Here is an 18,553-nt window from a genome sequence, read left to right as displayed (position 1 = left end):
TAAAGGGAAGCTGAGGAGGATTTCACCGCGCAGCAATGAAGTCCGATGTTGCAACTCACCTATGAAGAAATATGCATGGAAGACCTTTCATTTTTTTTCAAACATCTGTTGTGGAGTGATCGGCGTTTCGTTGGAATAAACATGCCAAGCTCAAGCTCCACGTGGATGAGATGGGGTCCGGCAATGCACAGATGCAGGTCGGGACTATATCGCTGGCCCAAGGTATCATCCAGCATCGAGATATTCCATCATTGACAGCTGGATCAGCTCAATAGGCCATATCCGGTCCGTGTGCTTATTTCCCTAGGAGCAGCCATAGTGGATTTTTACTGTTGAGGTCCATTGTGTGTGCGCCCAACCTCCTGGCCCAATCGAGACATCCAACCCTCGCGATTGCCAGAAGCAAACTTAGGGCTGGGCAATTTGTCCCAAAGGGAACAGCAAACGATTGTTTGCTCCTCATTTTGGCCATCTAGGGTTGCCGTCCAGGGCTTCCCTCTTTTTGAACCGCCTCCCTCCTCCTTCCTGACTTTCTTTCTTCCACCCTTCTTCCCATCTTCTGATCCCACTCAGCTTCTTCAACTCTTCCAATCTGCACTCCAAAGCTCCTTCTTGCCTGGTCAATACATCTCATCTAGTCCACCTTGCAAGATACGTCAAGCACTGAGTCACCTTGCTCACTTGCAAAAGGGACTGCTCAACGGAAAGCGCAAAAGCGTCGAAGTTGTGGCCAAGCCACTGGCCTCCTCTAAGTCCTTGAGAGCGCCTTCTTTTCTCCACGAATTGCACTTGCCCTGTGATTCCTCTTCTTCATCAGCCACCTCACCTTCATCCGTCTCTCCTACTCCCAATCTTCCTACATCATCTTGCACTAAGACCCTGTGAGCACTTCCGCTTCGTCACGGATCCCACCTACTCGACGATCCCTGATCATCAATCACTCCCTTACCCTCTTCTGTCTCTTCTAATTCCCACCTTCCCGCACTATCTTGCGGCCTCTGGGATCTTGTGAGCACTTCTAACTCTTCACGGATCCCACCTTCCCTGCGATCCCTCTTCCTCATTCACCTCCTCGACTTTTGTCTCTCGTACTCCCAACCTCCTCTCCACTTACCTCCGGTTATCCTCTTCTCCTCCGCAAGCTCTTTCCTCTTTTACCCACTCATCCATTCCATCCTCACCCTCCTGGTGAACTCCTCTTACCGTCTCGACCCTCACCGCATATCTCGCGGTCTTCTTCAAACCTGACGATCCGGGTCTGCACCCTTCTATTGGTGCATATTTTTATCTCTTCGTGGCCTACCTTTACAGCCTTGCGGGCTTTCTTCTGCGAGCTCTTTCCTCCGTTTTGACCACTTTTGGTCTCATCCTCGTCGCCTCGGTGCACTCTTCTTGCGCCCCTCTTTCTGCACCTCACCAGCGTGCAAGACTTACTCCATTCTATCCTCTTACACTTGTCAATCTCCGGCTTTAAGACAAAACTCAGCGCCATGGCCAACTCTGCCATCCAGTCTCAGGCCAGCACCTTCCCTTTCCTGTCGTTGCCTATGGAGCTGCGATTGATGATCTACAATATACGCCCTGTTCTCACCCTTCGGTCTTTGGTTGGACACCCACCGGCTTGGCATCCCGCATCTCCTGCGCATGCAGGCAATCGGTCCGGCACCTTTCGACCTTTGGACTGCGGATGCCGGTCTCGGCGGCATCGTCTCTCCTGCGCTTCTGCTGGTCTGTAAGCAGATATACTACGAGGGCAAAAAATACCTCGAGCGCAACCAGTGGCGCCTGGACCGCTGGAGCACCGACCCGATTGTCAACATCCCGCACTCAGTCCGCGACAAGGTCGCTTCGTTGTTCCTGGGCCGCGACACGGTCGGATTGTTTACACCCCCTGGCACCGTTCGCGATGACAAGTCGGTCTTTGGGTTGGTCCATCGCCTGCCAAACATCCAGCACCTGACTGTCGGAATGATGGAAGATGACAAGGGCCTCTCTGGCACCCCCTCACCCGGGGACAAGGTCAATTATGATGATGAGGACAATTTGTACGGGGCTCTGTCTTGGCTTGCCACCTACAAGCCTCTCTTCAAGCGAGGTTCGATCAAGTCGATCAGCCTCGAATGCATCAAGAAATACCCCTCCAATTTGTACCCGTGGGTGTACATTTGGAGTTGGGTTACGACCATGACCCTGCACATCCTGGACCACGGAACTCCCGAGAAGTTCGAGAAGATGACCGACCTTCTGCAAGAGATCGATCTTCTCCTGGGTCGTTTCGAGTCCGGCCGTGTGCCGACATACCGGAACTACGCCCCCCTGCTGGAGTCCAGCCACGAGTCGGCCGCGCGGTTTCGAACCCTTTCGGATGTCCTTCAGGAGATATGGGAAGGTTTCGGGATCCGTGTGTCGGCTCGGGACCCAGGCCCGTTCGAGCGAGGCACAATGATCGTTTTCGAACGGATCTCCGCAGGTGGTGGTGCTGATGAGGTTGTCGGTGGCGAGGGGGAGTTAGTTTGGTGGTGAGGGGTGAGTGGTTTCTGGTGGCTTGGTGGTCTCGTTGGTTCGTGTGGTGGTGTGTGGTGGTGTGTGGTGGATTTTCCTGGCTCGTTCTGGCTCGTTCTGTTTCTTTTCGTTTCGTGTTCGTGTAGGCGTCTGCCCATATAATATTAATGAAGAAGAGCTCCGAAGGGAGACAGTTTTGATAACCTCGTTTCTCATATAAAAGTCATGCCTTTGTAACAAGTACTCATCTCATTCTCGTCTTATATCAAAGATCAGACTGTTGGAATACTGACCGGTAAAATCACATAATTCAAGTATATATATCAACTTCTGTTCTCACTAATCACATTTCTATGCTACCAAACCGGTCTACTCGCTATTGGTATCAACAAAACTATCCGCCATCCATCCCGTCAAAGCACTATAATCAGCCAGCGGCGTCGTTCCATGCAGCGTCTCCCAGTGTCTCCGCGAACCACACTCTCGCAATTTCTCCGAGTCAGCATTAACACACCGATTCTGCATAATAGCAGCAATATTCTGCCCAGCATCCCGGCCCTCAAACCACGCCCCGTGCAGGAAACCAAAATACGTAGGACTCGTCGCCTCACCCGCGAACCAGAGCCGGTCTGTATTCGCGCGCAGATTCTCATGCATCTCGAGCGTAGTTGCTGGCGGCCAGTTTGAGTAGCTACCGTAGGACCAAGGCTCGGTACTCCATCGTGGATAGAGGAAAGCGGTTGGTTCGGGGATTTTCTGGTCTGGGAACATTTTCCGGAGAACGGTAAGAATTTCTTGTTTTGTTGTTTCGTCGGATTGGCGCTCTGCGCGCCAGGCGAGTTCGTTGGTGACGGTAACGAAGAGAATGTTGCTGTCTGGGAAGAACTCGGGCATGGAGAGGGATTGGAAGACCGGGTACCAGCCGCGCATGGCAGGGTCGGCGTAGAGGAAGTATTGGGTGTTTTTGGGCCAGAAGGTTTCGTTGAATTGCATGAAGATCTTTGTGTAGGTTCCCATGGTGAATTTTTGGATGGCGGTTTGTTTCCATTCGGGGAGGGAGGGGGTGAATTTGATCGCGTCGTTTTGGAGGACGCCGAGGGAGAAGGTGCAGATGGCGTATGCGGCGCTGATGCAGCTGCCATCTTTGCTATGGATGATGACGCCGTCTTTGCTGTACTGGATCTCGGTGACTTCGGTGTTGAGGTGTAGACGTGGATCGTTCTCTGTCATAAATTCGGATGCCATGCCCTTGATGATTGTGTTGAAGCCTCGTTGGTCGAGGACGAAGTTATCATGGTCGCTGAATCCGTTCACGGTCAGGTTATCGCCGGCGCAGCCATAGACAAGAGAGCTCTCCAAAGGTGTGAAGTTGTCCTCAAAATCTAGGAGAGGGCCCTTGTCAGCCAGTGAATCTATTCATTAATTCAACACATGTCTACTTACCCCATTTCCACCAATCGACAGCCTGAGCCTCCATGTCGTGCTTCTTCGGGTTCCAACCGCCCAGGGCAAGACCCGATTGAGCATTTTGGTCTTGCAAGTTGTTGAGGAGGATCTTGCCTGCCTTTGCATTGGCAATATCATACGCCTCGTCATACTCGCTCAGCAGATGAGTATAGTCCTTGTAGCCATGCTCATTATATGTGGAGATATTGTCATAGTCCGAATACTGAGTCTTCAGCTGATATTTTTGGGCCTATAAGATTCATTAGATCATTGCTTTTGGGCAGCTGAAGATGGGATGGATGAATGACATACCAAGCTCCATATGGGATTTTGAGGGCCACCTGGATTCCCAAGGCCTTGAACCTATTCCGTCAAAATAAGCAATTTGCCAATAGACCATACCAAGGTCTCATGACCTACCCAATTGGCACCCATCTCGATAATGTAAGGCTTCCCATCTTTGTCTTTGCCGAAGGGTTTATGCCAGGCACGGCCACCAATAGTATCACGGTACTCGAGGATAGCAAAGTCATGCACGGAAGCATTTGCCAGTGCTTGCTGCGTATGGTCAGAAGTTGCTTCCTAAAAACAAAATAGAAGGGTGAGGAATACTTACTGCTGCAGCAATTCCAGCAATTCCGCCTCCCCTTCATAGAATTAGCTCATCAGACACGAATTTCCAATTCGAGGGCTCGATACTTACAAAATAGCAACTGTGGTCTTCTTGCAAGTCCCAGCATCCTGATCTCTAGGAGTGTGAGGCACAGCACCAGCAGGCTGAACAGCCAAGCTTGCCGTGGCCGCCAACAATGAGAAGTAGCGTAGATGCATCGCGAAATTCCAGCTCAAGAAACAAATTTGATAGAATTGTCAAGTCTGGGGCCACAAAGTGCTCATAAATAAATGCCGCGGGGGTTGCATTGCGGGCCGCTGGATGAATGGACTGCACACTGCAATGCATGAGACCCGCGATAACATCATAACGTGATTGCCCATCGATCGACAGGGTCACATGTAACCTCTGCAAAGATCGCGTAGGGGAATCGGGCAGGTACAACCGCTCATGGAGCCGGTTCTACAGCAACCGATGCGTGGCGATGATCCACATTGATGAAACGGAGGTTAATAAGGAGCGAGATCCCGCGTATGGCCATGACTGCTGTCTTCAATATCTCCACTTTTTCCCCATATCCCCAGATTATCACCAAGTTGTCTGGTGACTTCCATTACGTTGTGAATTGGCAATCCGAGCTTATGCCTTCCTACAGGAAGCTGCAAGCGAGATAATATTGCATGCCAAGTCCCAAGTGTAAGCGAGACAGCCGATTGATTACCGGGATCAATAACAAATCGTGCACTGGGTTTTGAAGGTTATGCCAAGTTTAAAATAAAGAATAAAATGCATGTTTCCAATGGATAAGAAAGACGAGACCAGGAATAGCCTCTCTCCATAACATGTGCAGCATCAGTCGACTGAATACAAAATGCAACTCCATCTAGCTATGCAAAGTAAAATGACTGAGGCCAATAATCGATCATCATGTAAAGTGTCATCCGAAGTTTTCCCCCAACGCCACGGAACGGAAAGTTGATATTCCTCCCAAAAGCCACAATTGGTCATGTCTCAAAGGGAGAGCTCGATGCCACCCAGTGCCAGCGCCAAAACAGAGCAGCCAAATTGTGGCCTATCTATGCACAGGGTCCATCCGGTTACCGGAAATTGTAGGACGGACGAATCATTTTTGAGGTTTCCGGTTTCAAAGACAGTTGCTGATAAGGCGAGCTGCCGGGGTCATAATACAAGCCATCGATGTGGCCATCCTCACGGCGGAGAGAGATGTAGTAAAAGCCAGAGATTGTAAGACCCTGGCGCGCATCGGTCGGGGTAATGAAGCATCGCTCTAAAATTGTGTCAGGCCTGTCAATCAATGGAAATGAGATTGTGTCTAAATGAGAACCCACCCTTCCATCGCATCAGGATCCACCCTTGAACCAATTCCTCGGTAATCCACTTCTTGCTCACGAGGTTCTTGGCAATTTCAGAATCGGGCAGATCCTTGAATGGTGGCAGTTCTCGCCAGTATGTGCTATCGATATCTGCATCCGCCTTGAAGTTCTTGGTTTCAAGAGTATGCTTGTTGAAGTCGATGATTTCGCCCTCGAGGAATGTCACGATATGTGCGTCATGAGTTGGTGAGGACTTGTCGGGAATATTGTACGCCTCCATGGTGCCGGACAACGTCATGTCTGTGTAGTTTATGCTGTGAATTGTGACCTTGACAGGCCAGTTTTCATCTCGGGCGTTGGCAAAATACCTTCGCCCAGTTGACGTATATACACTGATGCGGGTGCTGTCGCTGCCGTTGACGATCACTGGCTCGGTGGGAGTGTGCGGACTTTGCACGCGCTGTGACAACACAGAACATCCCGCATTCGCAGCCCGTTGGCAGCCAGAGAACACCACTCCAGGTCTCAGCCACGAGCAGGGTGCCGGTGGCACTATGGTGTTGATGTCCAGAATAAAGTCGCTGTCCTTCAAGGAGAAGTTCTCTAATGAGATGAAGCCTGTCGCGGCCGCAGAGTTGATGCTTTCCTCAAAGGAATTGGAGTACCGGAGACGATCGAGATAGTTGATTGTATCCTTCAGAACTGAGTCCCCAGGTGTGCTTGAATGGAGTTGCCGATGTGCAGCAACCCGGGCGCGCAAGTCGCTGTGGGTCAGAGGCCGATGCGAGTCGCGACTGCTGGGCGGACGATATCGATAGGCCGGGGCTCTCGTGGATGACGAACTCCACGTCCGATCGGCCTCATCTTCATCATTTGAACGGGCCCCGTATCGATCCAAAAGAAAGTTTTCCAGTGTCCGCGTTCTTGCTGGTCTCGGCTGTCGCCTTGTTGACTGCAACAGCTCCATGGGAATCGGCCCGTTTAGCCATCGGCTAGAGGCTTCGGTAGGGCCATCTCCAGCTGCTGTAATCGGTGGTGTGTGGGCTGTGAACTCTTGTCGGCGCGATCGACTTGATGTGGTGTTGCGATCTGGAACTGCGTGGAGGAAAGGCTGGATCTGGTCATCGTCTGATTCTTCGCGGCGGCGTTCCTCGTCCTCGTCATCTGAACCGGGGGCCCATCCATATAATGAGCGCGAATTTGAGCGGCGACTCTCGTAGTTGGGCATATTCCTGGGCTCTTCACGATGGCGACGGACAATAGGGATGCGACGGTTGATTTCAACGGATAACCGGAGGTTACTGGGGTCGTCCAGATCCATCCGGTCGTCGGCCGGCAGGTCCTCCATCTGTCGGGGGTGTGAGGTCTGGTATCGACGACGGCGATGTCGACTAAGCGCCGGCAGCAGCGGGTTGTACAGTAAGGATCGGGACCGAAGGAAGTTCACATTCTCGTCATGGGCGTTGTCACTCTCCACAGGGATCGGGGAGTCGGGGATTGACGATCGTCGCGACAACGGCTCGGGCGCAGGCGTGGTGGGTGACAACGCTGGGGTGCCGTGCTAGAACAATCAATCATTAGTCTGCGGATCGAGGACCGCTGGGATCTGAAGAAATGAAGCAGACGTAGGGTGTGGAAGGCCCAAACATACTGATGCCGAGTTGGGAGGCGGCATCTCCTCGGGGAGGCGCTGGGGCCGGAATCCGCCGTAAGGGAGGTCGGGTGGATCGACCGGGGAGTATGCAGCAGGCTAACCCCAGGAAGTATAGTTGAACGTTGGCAGAGTGCCAAATCTGGGGAGTTGAGGATGTGTTAGGGGAGAGATGAGTGTAGTTGCACGGTGATTGCCGAAGTGACGGAGTTTAGGTTGGCTTTGTCTTTATAAAAATGTGGAGAAGTACATGACGTCCGTTTCTCCGTGTGAGCGACGGAAAATATGAAACTTCCATGTTCCACACTAGAACACCATCACATTTCTCCAATCATCGATCAGTAGTTGATTTGAATTGGTTCTCATTTGACCTTTCACTGTTAATGTGATATGCATCTCAGAAGGTCACTAGTCCCAAAGTACGGCACAACAATCTCTGTGATCTATGCATACTCTGTGAGTAGTTCCCGACGGAAACCCCTAATCTCCGTCTACCAGCAGGGCTCTTAGCTACTAGCGACTGGCTTGATTTAGCGGCTTGGTGCGGCTTGCATGATATCCATGTCAACGTATATTCCGAGTGGTCGGCTTAGATCACCAATTGATCCTCAGTGTCTACCCAGAGCCACCTGCCGAGCAATGCACTGTGGGCTCGCGGTGATCAAGCACAAGACCGCTAAGTTAAGGTCTTCAAAGCTATGATAGTTATTGATACCGACTATATCTACTGGCTTGACCTTTGGGATATCTTGGGGTCTATCGAGGTACTCAGAGGATATCATATGGTTCTACTTCCTAGGCGTGCTGCTTATCCAGTTACTCTATGTGGGCGTCTCCGAAGCCGCTGACATATAGAGTGCTCCCCGGATAATGCTAGTGTTGAGAGCTACCAGCCTGATGTTGATTACTATGACAGAAGCTCCGAACTCCGCCTTATCACTTTAATCGTGGAGAGTTGCGATGGTATCCTTGCGAGTCGTTAATTCCTGGACGAAGAATGTCTTAGTCCTTGCTCTGAACGCCACTGGGTATTGAAACAGGCGAAGGCCTTGTGCGACGAATAGTAAGGCCTATCCAGCCCTCCCCCAGTGGTGCTACAGGTACGATGGCTGTAGTTGAAAAATGTGGTATGCTTTTGTGAGATATTGAGCACCTCTGCGATCTATACAGTGGATTTTGGATTTGGGCGATAGTGATCACTATTCCAGGAAAGTAGGACCCTGGGAATGATATACTTTATATAGCATTAATTGGGTGCGATTTTCGCAATCAAACCCTCGATGGTGTAGTTGGATATCACGTTCGGCTGTAATGGATCATCATATAACCGAAAGGTCACCGGCTCGATTCCGGTTCGAGGGAACATTGCATCTTCTTTTTTTGATTTTTCGATCGACCCTACTATAATTTTACTTCTTTTATAGCTCTCCCTTTTAATTTCGAGTTTTCCTATTCTAATTATAAAAATTAGTGTTTCTATCGACACCTAGAGGTAACTAGTAGTTCTATAGTCGTAGGTAATCCGAGCGACCATATTTCTTTACCTACAGGCTTACGCTTATGTACTGTAGACTATTTTAGAAGAGGACGTATTATTCGCGAATTTAGAACTTAATAAGAAAAGAATTAGAAAAAAGGAAGGTATTAGGAAATATAGGTAGTAGATTTACTATAGACGGGAAAAAAATTGTGCAAACAAAAGAAAAGCAATGTTCCCTCGAACCGGAATCGAGCCGGTGACCTTTCGGTTATATGATGATCCATTACAGCCGAACGTGATATCCAACTACACCATCGAGGGTTTGATTGCGAGAGTCTCAAGGCAAAATGCATACATAATGGAAGGCCACCTCTGACTTCTTCAACCCGCTCTATACAGACTGGCCAGATCTGGGGAATACAGAATGGATCCAAAGAATGTAAGAAGGCACAGCTGCATTATCTAGCTCCCCGTTAAACTTAAATACGTGTCAGTAATCCCTCTAAATGTTCCGTGCTAGTCAAATCCTATATCCCCGAATTTCGCGGATGGCACGATTGAGACCAAGACGTGGAAAGTATATATATCGTGGCAGATCCCACACGGAATGATGGAAAGATTTTTTGCGAGCCGGGCACCAATCAAAGCAGGCAGCAACACTAGGTACAATGACCAGACCTCTCTGCTATTCAAAAAATGGGATGTAGAGGTTATGTGATGTAGAGGTTGAACATCCTGATAACCAGTGTACAGTGCTGTGCCATGTCGCTTTGATAGATACATCACAGAAAGTCTAATTCGGAGCATATCTACCTCTATGAATTTATAAATCACGAGCGAGCCGCATTGCAGTCATCAGCCAACTGTACACAATCCAAAATAATTGCCCAAAACGCGTCCAGATCAACACTCCTTGGAATAGCCACACCAGGGCCCACGACCGGTGTTGCAATCGAGCGTCCCAGTTGGCCGGTGGTAGACACATCCTCGCCATGGCAGCCATCCGTCACGATGTTGACAGCGAATCGCTCCCCGTCTCTATCGTCAAAATTGAGGGCCTCCTGAGGGTGTTCCGAGGCAAATGATGGGTTCAGTGTGGACAAGATGACCGCCACGGCCAGAGGGTCATGCAAAGGAGGGCCAGTCGCCAGGCCAAAAACCTTTTCGTACGTCGCCGCGAAGAAAGTGAGCAGAGCGTGTAGAATCCGCCGAATCACCGTGGGTGGCTTTGACGGGTCACGTCCACCATGTAGAATGCGTGTCTGCACGTCCTGAGATGCGAGGACTTGATGGGTTAGATCCAACGCAGCAATTGTTGTCTTTGAAGCCAGAAATGGATTACTGAAGATGGACTGGGAGGACTCGGGATCGCACTGTATTGGAAGAGTTGGTGAGTCGGAGCCTGACAGTGTTATTGGCCCTATGGACAAACACGAAACGTACATAGAGATTAAATTCGGCCCAGGGAGTGATGTTCCCAATACGAGACTTCTCCCCAGGAAGCCTACTCATGGGCGCATCAGTGAAACCATCACCGATAGCACCTCCCATAATGCTCAGCCCTTGGATGTGGTCCACAACCTCTGGGAAAGTTGCGAATAGCAAGGCAACATTAGTCAACGTTCCTGTCGCAACCACCCATGGAGTGCCCTTTGGCTGGGCCAAGAGTGCATTTCGCATAGCCAAGATGGGATTCTCGTCGGTAATCGGAGGGACAGATGGTTTAGGCAGAAGATCGGTGCCGTCAAGGCCAGATTCACCTGGTAGTAGACAGATAAGAACACGATAACAAACTGGTAGCCGGTGGGTCAAAGATCATGAAGATGCCATACCATGAATGTCTGGAGCATGTAATGCCGGGCGTGAAAACGGTTTCCGAGTTCCAGGGTAGACTGGGATCTCGGGCCTACCAATGGCTTCTAATATACTTCGGGCATTGTAGGTAGTATTCTCCAGAGATGCGTTGCCATGGATGGTTGTTATACCGAGAAGATTCAGAGAAGGGTGATGAGCAGCGATCAAGATCGCAAATGCGTCCTAGACGGTAAATTCAATATGTTGGCCCTTATCTGCCATGTATGGAGTAGATGGCTTTGACGTACATCGTGTCCTAGAGGAGAAACTTAGTCCGAGTGAAAATTTTGGGGGGCAATTCGGCGACTTACCTGGATCGCAGTCGAGCCAAAGCGGTATTCTATCCGTGCTTTCCACCTGAGGCAACATTTTCAATGATCTGGTGAAACAGAGTGTTGGTGAGGAGAACGGCCCCAAAAGGGAACCACGTCTCCATCTCCCCGCATCGCGATAAGGATGTTATCGTAGCCCTAAGCCCTAATTTCCAAATCAGGAAACTCCAAATCATCGACTTCGCGGTCACCGCAAGCGCTACGATCGGCTCTCAGTCAGACAGGGTGAAGCCCTTGCGCTCTGAGATTTCCAATGAACCTACCTGAGAGAGTTGCTGCACCTCTATGATGCCATGAATGACCCTCTGCAACCCGGTTTGCAGCCGGTATCCCATCTCAAGGCTGGACCGACCACCTCAAGCTCCAGGTCCACCGCGCTACCTTCCTCAGGGCAACCACCCTTGACACGACCATCCTCTAGACTACGAGCCCAACGACCACCCGTTCGAGATGACACGACCGACGCTACGAGTGACAAGGCCACGGCTGCCTTGATTCGACGTGTCCTCTACCCTCAAGCTAGCAGCGGCCACGGCGCATCCTCTCCCCAGCCATCGGAAGAGCTATTACCTCCCCTCACGAGCTCAAATGACGTTGACCGTCAACTTTACGCCATTCTTGCTGTTATAATCAAAGAATTTGTCCACTCGTGGTACTCAAAGATTACTCCTGACCAGGCTCTTGTCAACGAGGTCCTTCAAGTCGTTGCACATTGCACCCGCGCTCTGGAACAGCGGATACGCCAGGTGGATGTGACACAGCTGGCCTTAGATGAGATTCCTACCTTGGTGGAGGCACATATAACCTGTAAGACCCGACTTTGTCTTTGAGATGCTTGTTTTTGGAAACAGGGACATCCTGGAAAACGGAAATGAGAGACGCGCTTGCTAACTTTAACGATCATCTCTAGCCTATCGACTTGCTAAGGAACGGTCACACCTATCAGGACTACCGACGTCGCATCGTGCACTATACCACGAGTTGAACCCTCATCCTGGCTTATCACCAGTCCCCGATCCCGCAGATCCCGACACAGTCAACGCGCAGGCCGAGAACGAAGCTGTATATCGGAGATTACTTGCTAGTGGGACTCTTGCTGTTCTCCTACCCACGGAAGATTTGGAAAATAGCAGCCTACGCCAGCTGGTGAACGACATCCTATCAGACTTGATTCTAGGCAAAGAGGTTGCCGGCAGGGTCTGCCAAGGATGGTTCTTATGGGATGCTATCACCAAAGTTACGGAGGCAGTAAGACGCCGGAAAACTTTGGAGCACACAGACTCCACCAATGATGTTTCCACAAACAGACTCGAAAGATTTGGTCTGCTCGAGGACGAAGACGATTCGGCCAAATCTCACGCAAGCGCTCAGTCGCGAGCCACTGCCTGGATATGGAGTGTACTCCAGAATATCTATCTTGGCTATGTTGCCTTGCGATTCATCGCGACTGGTCTATTCCGCGTCGCATCAAATCAAGGGCAGGGACATTCGCACGGAGCCAGTGTTTCATTTCCCGCTGCAACGCCAGATTTCTCCAAGAAGGAGGGCTTCGACTCGTCATTGTCAGACGGAGTCACATCCAAACGCCCGGTCCTCGACTACCGGATGTACTCGATGATCTCGCAACTTTTGGGCATCTCACAACGAATGCCATGGCTTTCTGGACTATTCGCTCTCGTCCAACACCTGATTCTGGCCGGACCAGGCAGGCTCGGGCACACAGATGGAATTCTTGACAGGTGAGTTTATTTCTCTTATGCTTTATGGTTGTTCTGTGTTATCGGAGTATTTCCCCCACTCTCTTTCCCTCGTGTGCGCCCGGGGCTCGGGCCCTTCCCTCTTTCGTGCGAACTCTTGACGGTGGAGCAACGGTGCGATCTCCGAACTGCGATCTACGAGGGTCAAGTGTCACTTGTGCAAGTCATGGTGGGACGGCGAAGCGTCTTGCTCGCATGCTGCAGCGATCACTTGATCCCGCTTGCAACGGTTTTTTACGGGGCTAGCGTCCCCATCGAGCAATACATTTGATACGGTCACCGTACGATATTTGCTGACCGACGGTACGGTCATTACGGGCTGGCGTTACGGCTGGCCGATGCTGGCGTCAGATTGGCTGCCCCAACCTGGTCCGAGCGAGCAGTGGACGTCGCAGGAGGGGGAGGACGAGCAGGGAACAGAGCAGGGAAGAGCCAGCCCTCTTTCCCTCTTCATGCCGTACCCACCGTCTCATTTTTCTGCCCGCGATAGCGCCGGGGCCCGGCCCTTTCCGTGCCGCGTCCTCTTCTTGTGCGGATCACAACCCTGCGAAACGATCCTCAGCTGCCAGTCTATTGACCGCCGATGTTGCTCACCATTGGCAAAGGGCTTGCCTCAACCAAAAAAAAGAAACGAAAACAAAGAAAGCAGCAAGAAAAAAAACCCCACGAAAAAAAAAGAACAGAGTTTATGGCTGCCGAGCCAGATCCAAACTGTACAAACTATACTGCGACGGAAGAGGGGGCGAGCGAATCGCGCGCACGAGCAGACATCGTCTGCCGATCCCCTTCATCGACGGGCATCAGTGGGCAGATGGATCACCTTACCATTTTGGGGATGTGCATAAAGACCAGGAGCTGCGGCAGAAGCAGCATTTCTCTTCGCTCGCCGAGGCTAGTGCTAGTGATTTACCCACTGGCCATCCAATCAGCGAAATTCCTGCTAGCGAGTTTTCGAATTTACAACCCGGCCGAGGTTGGCGCATGAAGCCCGCTTTTTGTACGCCAGGTACGCTGCTGGGATGTTACCCGCTAGGCCAGGGGCATAGCAGAGAGGGGAAAACGAACAAGGGCGAGGAGCAGGATGAGCGCAGAGGAAGTGACGAGGAGGCAGGCGCGCCTCGTCGCTTTTTCAGCGACTTACTGGTCGCTACTCCGTCATTTTGAGCTTCGCTGCCTCTTATGGCTTGGAGGAGTGACATCCCTGTTGCACCAATAGTTGGCCCAAGCTCCTCCTCACAACCCACGCCGAAGCCGATCGTGCTCCGCCTCGCTCCCCACTTGGCTCCCTCGCAGCCCTAGTGCAGGTTGATCCTGAGCTCGTTCTCTCTAGCGGTGGGACTGGCCCGAACCTGCACAAAGGCATAACGTCCCGGTGATAGCTCCACTGTTGAGACTCATTTCTCGCTTCACTTGTTGATTTGTTTTCTTTTTTTCTTTTCATGAGAGAGATATTTGCTTTTTTACCCCCTTCCCTCTTGGCATTTTTCATCGGCTCTCCCGATGTCACGATTTGAACCGATCATAGCTGACTGACTCCACAGATTCCTTCGGGAAACCATTCAGGAGTATGTTCTGCCCCCCACTTTGTTGCCCAACCTTCTTCTTGCAACACGTTCTGCCCTCTTCCCGGCCAATGCCCGCCCAACCTCCTCAGCACCAACTGGAAATACCACTGGAGCAGCCCCGGCCCCGGCTCCGCAGGTGTCCGTGCAGACCCCGACCCCCAGCGGGAAATCACCCCTCGCTGCGACTGTAGTTACCACACCCGCGCCCCTTCCGGAAGGTAGCAGGGTTCCTGGTCCAGGTGCAAGGGATGCAGGTAAAAGAAATGTCGACAGTAGCAATAACAGCAGAAACAGCAATATTGGAGTTGGAGTTGGCAGTGGCGGTGATCGTCAGCATGCTGCTCTACTCCCCCGGTCGTCTTCGATAGTATCCCCGTCATCGCCAACCATTGCGACGACATCGGACATTGATACGGTCCAACGAGCTTCCACGGAGGTGTCAACCGGACCAGAGAACAGAATTGGCCCATCTATCTCGGAGATCGCCGCTATTAAGCGGCGATGTGCAGCTAGTCTTCTGGCCGTGATCCCGCTTAAAGTCGCACGAACCCTTTTTGGCGTTCCGCCAGCCTCCAACAGTGATCGTACCTGCAGCGCCGCCACTGGGAACTCATCCTCCACCACCATCAGTGACCAGACCCCACCCTCATCGCTTGATGGAGATGGTGGGGGCCGTCCGAGATCTTCATTACAGGCACAGGGCAAGGGAGCTGTTCTGTCGTCGAAGGCGTCATTACTGCCATCTCCCGCTTCGAGTTTAGCAGGGCTAGCCAGTGAAAGTGGCGATTATCGCGCTGTCCAGCGCACGGACAAGCAGAATGAGGAGTCCGATCTTCACCTGGAGGAGTTGTATTTCCTGGAGGCCATCGAGACGGACCTATTGGATCTCCTGGCAGACGACTACTGTAACAAGCATCTGGTGTACTCGATCATCGAGACTGTTCTCGCTAGGGTGCTCCCTGAGCTGACTGAGCGCAGCGTCCAAGACCTAATGGAGGATCGCGGGGTTGCCCCAGTTCCCGGCGGCTTCTAAGTAGAGTTACGGCTACTGCAGCACGCTTTTTTGTAACCTTCATTCTTTTACATAGTTTAATGGGACGTGCCTAGATTTACGGATGTGGCTGTTTTGAGTTTTGCATGTGTAGAAGTTAAGCCAGTGTAGATACAAACAGATGTTGGAACATTCAAACCGGGGTATACTAACTAACTAGGAAAAAGAGTGTGTAAGGCTCTCATTCACGTACCAGGAAAAAGATAGTCAATATCCATTCCTGGCACATAAATGAGGCAAATGCAAGGAAAGTAATGAAAGAAAAGATTAAAGAAAACAGGAAGGGTTGTTGGAGAAGTAATCTGACAAGAAAGATCCAGCTGGAGACTCGTGTATCTGAAGGATCCCAGCAAATTATGTTCTTTGCGCGTGAGCGGCCCAATTTAAGAACGAGAGTGGAGAAACGACGGGAAAGTAGAAGAAAGATATAAGAAAAAAAAGTCCAAAGAAAGTAAGAATTAGAAAAGGGACATTCTACTGTTATGACAGTAGGGGAAAGACCAAAAAAGACATAATCAAAACAATATCGGCGTGCGTGAAAGGGGAGAGAGAAGGGGGAATAGAGGTGCGAAACTCCGAAAAAAAAGGAAACCAAAAACCAAAAACCAAGACCCGTGTCATATCACCCCCAATATCCATGATCCATGATCCATATTCCCATGTCCGATGTCCCGTATCCCATGAAAGAAATGGACACAGTCCGTCCGTTGTCCGAGGTGTATGCGAATTATACCAATGACCCCCAAAAGGAACGAAAGAGAAACAAGAGAAATAAAAAACCCAAAACCCCATGTCAAAGCAAGGTCGAGGTTGCCCTCTGGTTGTGTGTATGATGATAAGTTTGTACCTGTTGATTTTTGGATTGTCGCGCCGGGAAAGAAAAAGCCGAGATTTGGGTGCTGGAATGAAAGAGAAAAAAAATTGAACCTGAGAATAAAGGGGAAAAAAGATACAAATGAACCAAAGCAAAGGTTTGGCTCGTGGAAAAATGCAAATCGACAAGCTAGATAACGCAACGCAACCACCCAGGCGTAGAAAATTGAACATTGAACATCAAGATAGGGGGAATCACAAATGAAGATAAGAAAGACAAAAAAAATAAGAAACAGATAACAGATGGCTAGATAGAGAGATAAAGTAGAGTAGGATAGAGGGGCATGCTTTGAACCAAAAGAATAGAGGAGGAAGTGGATGGACATAGCTTCACCCAATATTTTGGATGCTCCGTTTCTTGGTGACACGAGGAACGTCATCATGCTCATCGATTCTTGTCAAACCACCCAGAAGAGGACCCTGCTGGTTCTTAGCCAGCTCGAGGCGCTCCATCAGCTTACCGATAGTCACGTACTCCTGTGCAGCGAGTCCGGCCGGCTGGTGCTGGAAGTAATTCATAACGAGCTCCAAGGCCCGTCTCGCCTCATCCTGTGTCGGGGATCCAGGAGCGCTGATCGGGGACACATTAGTTGACTTGGAGACTGTAGGGGGTGGCTGCATCGATTCAGTCTTGATCTCCGGGTTGCTGCGGTTGCGCTTGATCATCTTGGATGGATCTGTGCCCTTGATGGCGATGTGGGTTTCGTGCTCGTCCATTTCTAATGGAGATTCCAGGATAGTCACGCCCATGTGATGCTCGGTCTTACCGCACTGGGAGTCGTCGGCGGTCAAGAGACTGGGGTCAATTGGGACGAGGGGGAATGTCTGGCTGCGAGGGCGATTCATGTTGGGACCGGAGGTTGGAAGACGATGTTGGCTTGTTGGAGTAAAGGGGCTGTCGGATACGAGTGTAGAAGTCGGGCTGGTCATTCCGACAGAACAGGAAGTCGTATCCAACGCCGTAGTATTCTTCGAGTAACCATGTTGGCAGCCTCCTGTCAACTCGGGAAGCTCATCAGCCCCCTCCTGCTTCATGCCCTCGTGGCTACCCGTAGGAGAGATGGGTGAGCCAAAGCCATTAGGAGATATAGGCGAGCGCCCCGTGGGACTGTGAATAGTCGATTCATTTGCCGAATCGGTGTTGATGCGAGTTGGACTGTTCGAGTTGCTGCGCACACCCTTTCGATCTCCAGAGCCCCTTCGGGACTTTGCGCCAAGCAAGCTATTCTTCTGCTTGAATTTCTCCAGCCAGCTCGCGGTCAGCACTTTCTCCTTGCCCTCGGGACACCCGCAGGTGCTTGCGAAAAAGCGCGCCTTCTCCTTGATCATTTCGTCGTTGAGAGGGAAGCCCTGGCGTTGGTAGTTTCGTGCCCAATTTGATAGCGCCTTTTCGATATCGGGGACTCGGCCCTTGGCCCGTTTGATGGGCGAGCGACTTCCGTCATCGGGGTTGAGGTATTTTTCTTTCTGGCGGAGGACCTTGGAAACAGTACTGCGATTCGATGTTAGGGTTATTTTCGGGAAGAGACAGGTCCAAGTGTTCTGGTAATTACCTTCTTTCCACTCCAAAGAGTGCTATACAACATAATAGTCAGCATATAGTCCTCTGAATTGATAAGATACCAGTTTTTCCAATCTTACCTCCAATATCAGTTTGTTTGGCCTGCTTATTCTCCTCATGGTATAAACACATCTGTCGCCTATCCTCATCGGTAAGCGTCCTGCGCGGCGTTGTGCCCCCGGTCGAAGTCTTCCGAATTGGAGGCGTAGGCGCCGAGGGCGAAACCGAGGTTGGGACCGAAACGGGAGGCAATCCCGACTCGTGAAAGGCAGATTGGTGTGTAAGCATGCTTGGCCAGGAATGCGACGGCATTGGGAGAGGCATCGAGGCATAGGGCGGCGGTATAGACATGCCGTAGGTGGCGTCGACGGCCATTAGCGGTGAATGACCATAGTCAAACCCGCTATATTCTGGCATCGGCGGCGAGTTGTGGGGGGAAGTAAAAGTGCCGAGCTCAACCCAGGGCGAATGCGCAAATTCGCTATCTGGCGCTGTGTGTGATTCCGTCTCCATGGCGGTTGCGGAGTCCTCCAT

General features: G+C 51.1%; 6 protein-coding genes across 6 annotated transcripts; 2 read left to right on the top strand and 4 right to left on the bottom strand.

The window, feature by feature from the left end:
• Positions 1-1,490: 1,490 nt before the first annotated feature.
• N7473_000854 (uncharacterized protein) lies at positions 1,491-2,523 on the top strand (the record flags this gene model as incomplete). Its single annotated transcript, XM_057146794.1, has 2 exons — positions 1,491-1,604; positions 1,651-2,523. 2 exons carry the CDS (start codon positions 1,491-1,493, stop codon positions 2,521-2,523), a joined length of 987 nt encoding a protein of 328 aa, XP_057014680.1.
• Positions 2,524-2,871: 348 nt separating this feature from the next.
• Positions 2,872-4,779, bottom strand: N7473_000853 (uncharacterized protein; the record flags this gene model as incomplete). The annotated part of the gene is made up of 6 exons (XM_057146793.1): positions 2,872-3,884; positions 3,946-4,198; positions 4,261-4,311; positions 4,369-4,506; positions 4,565-4,595; positions 4,652-4,779. 6 exons carry the CDS (start codon positions 4,777-4,779, stop codon positions 2,872-2,874), a joined length of 1,614 nt encoding a protein of 537 aa, XP_057014679.1.
• Positions 4,780-5,342: 563 nt separating this feature from the next.
• On the bottom strand, positions 5,343-7,570 carry N7473_000852 (GID4/VID24 family protein; the record flags this gene model as incomplete). Its single annotated transcript, XM_057146792.1, has 3 exons — positions 5,343-5,849; positions 5,911-7,456; positions 7,547-7,570. The coding sequence occupies 3 exons, from the start codon at positions 7,568-7,570 to the stop codon at positions 5,659-5,661; spliced, it is 1,761 nt and encodes a 586-aa protein (XP_057014678.1). The 3' UTR covers positions 5,343-5,658.
• A 2,286-nt stretch (positions 7,571-9,856) lies between these two features.
• On the bottom strand, positions 9,857-11,249 carry N7473_000851 (uridine-cytidine N-ribohydrolase; the record flags this gene model as incomplete). The annotated part of the gene is made up of 5 exons (XM_057146791.1): positions 9,857-10,399; positions 10,470-10,786; positions 10,859-11,063; positions 11,129-11,136; positions 11,192-11,249. The coding sequence occupies 5 exons, from the start codon at positions 11,247-11,249 to the stop codon at positions 9,857-9,859; spliced, it is 1,131 nt and encodes a 376-aa protein (XP_057014677.1).
• A 256-nt stretch (positions 11,250-11,505) lies between these two features.
• On the top strand, positions 11,506-15,567 carry N7473_000850 (PXA domain-containing protein; the record flags this gene model as incomplete). The annotated part of the gene is made up of 3 exons (XM_057146790.1): positions 11,506-12,019; positions 12,123-12,951; positions 14,511-15,567. The coding sequence occupies 3 exons, from the start codon at positions 11,506-11,508 to the stop codon at positions 15,565-15,567; spliced, it is 2,400 nt and encodes a 799-aa protein (XP_057014676.1).
• Positions 15,568-16,788: 1,221 nt separating this feature from the next.
• N7473_000849 (uncharacterized protein) lies at positions 16,789-18,553 on the bottom strand (the record flags this gene model as incomplete). The annotated part of the gene is made up of 3 exons (XM_057146789.1): positions 16,789-17,950; positions 18,012-18,033; positions 18,100-18,553. The coding sequence occupies 3 exons, from the start codon at positions 18,551-18,553 to the stop codon at positions 16,789-16,791; spliced, it is 1,638 nt and encodes a 545-aa protein (XP_057014675.1).

This window comes from Penicillium subrubescens, assembly GCF_028828155.1.
Source record: "Penicillium subrubescens strain IBT 31985 chromosome Unknown utg000001l_segment0_segment0, whole genome shotgun sequence".
Lineage (NCBI taxonomy): Eukaryota > Fungi > Ascomycota > Eurotiomycetes > Eurotiales > Aspergillaceae > Penicillium > Penicillium subrubescens.
This window is presented reverse-complemented; position numbering and strand designations above follow the sequence as displayed.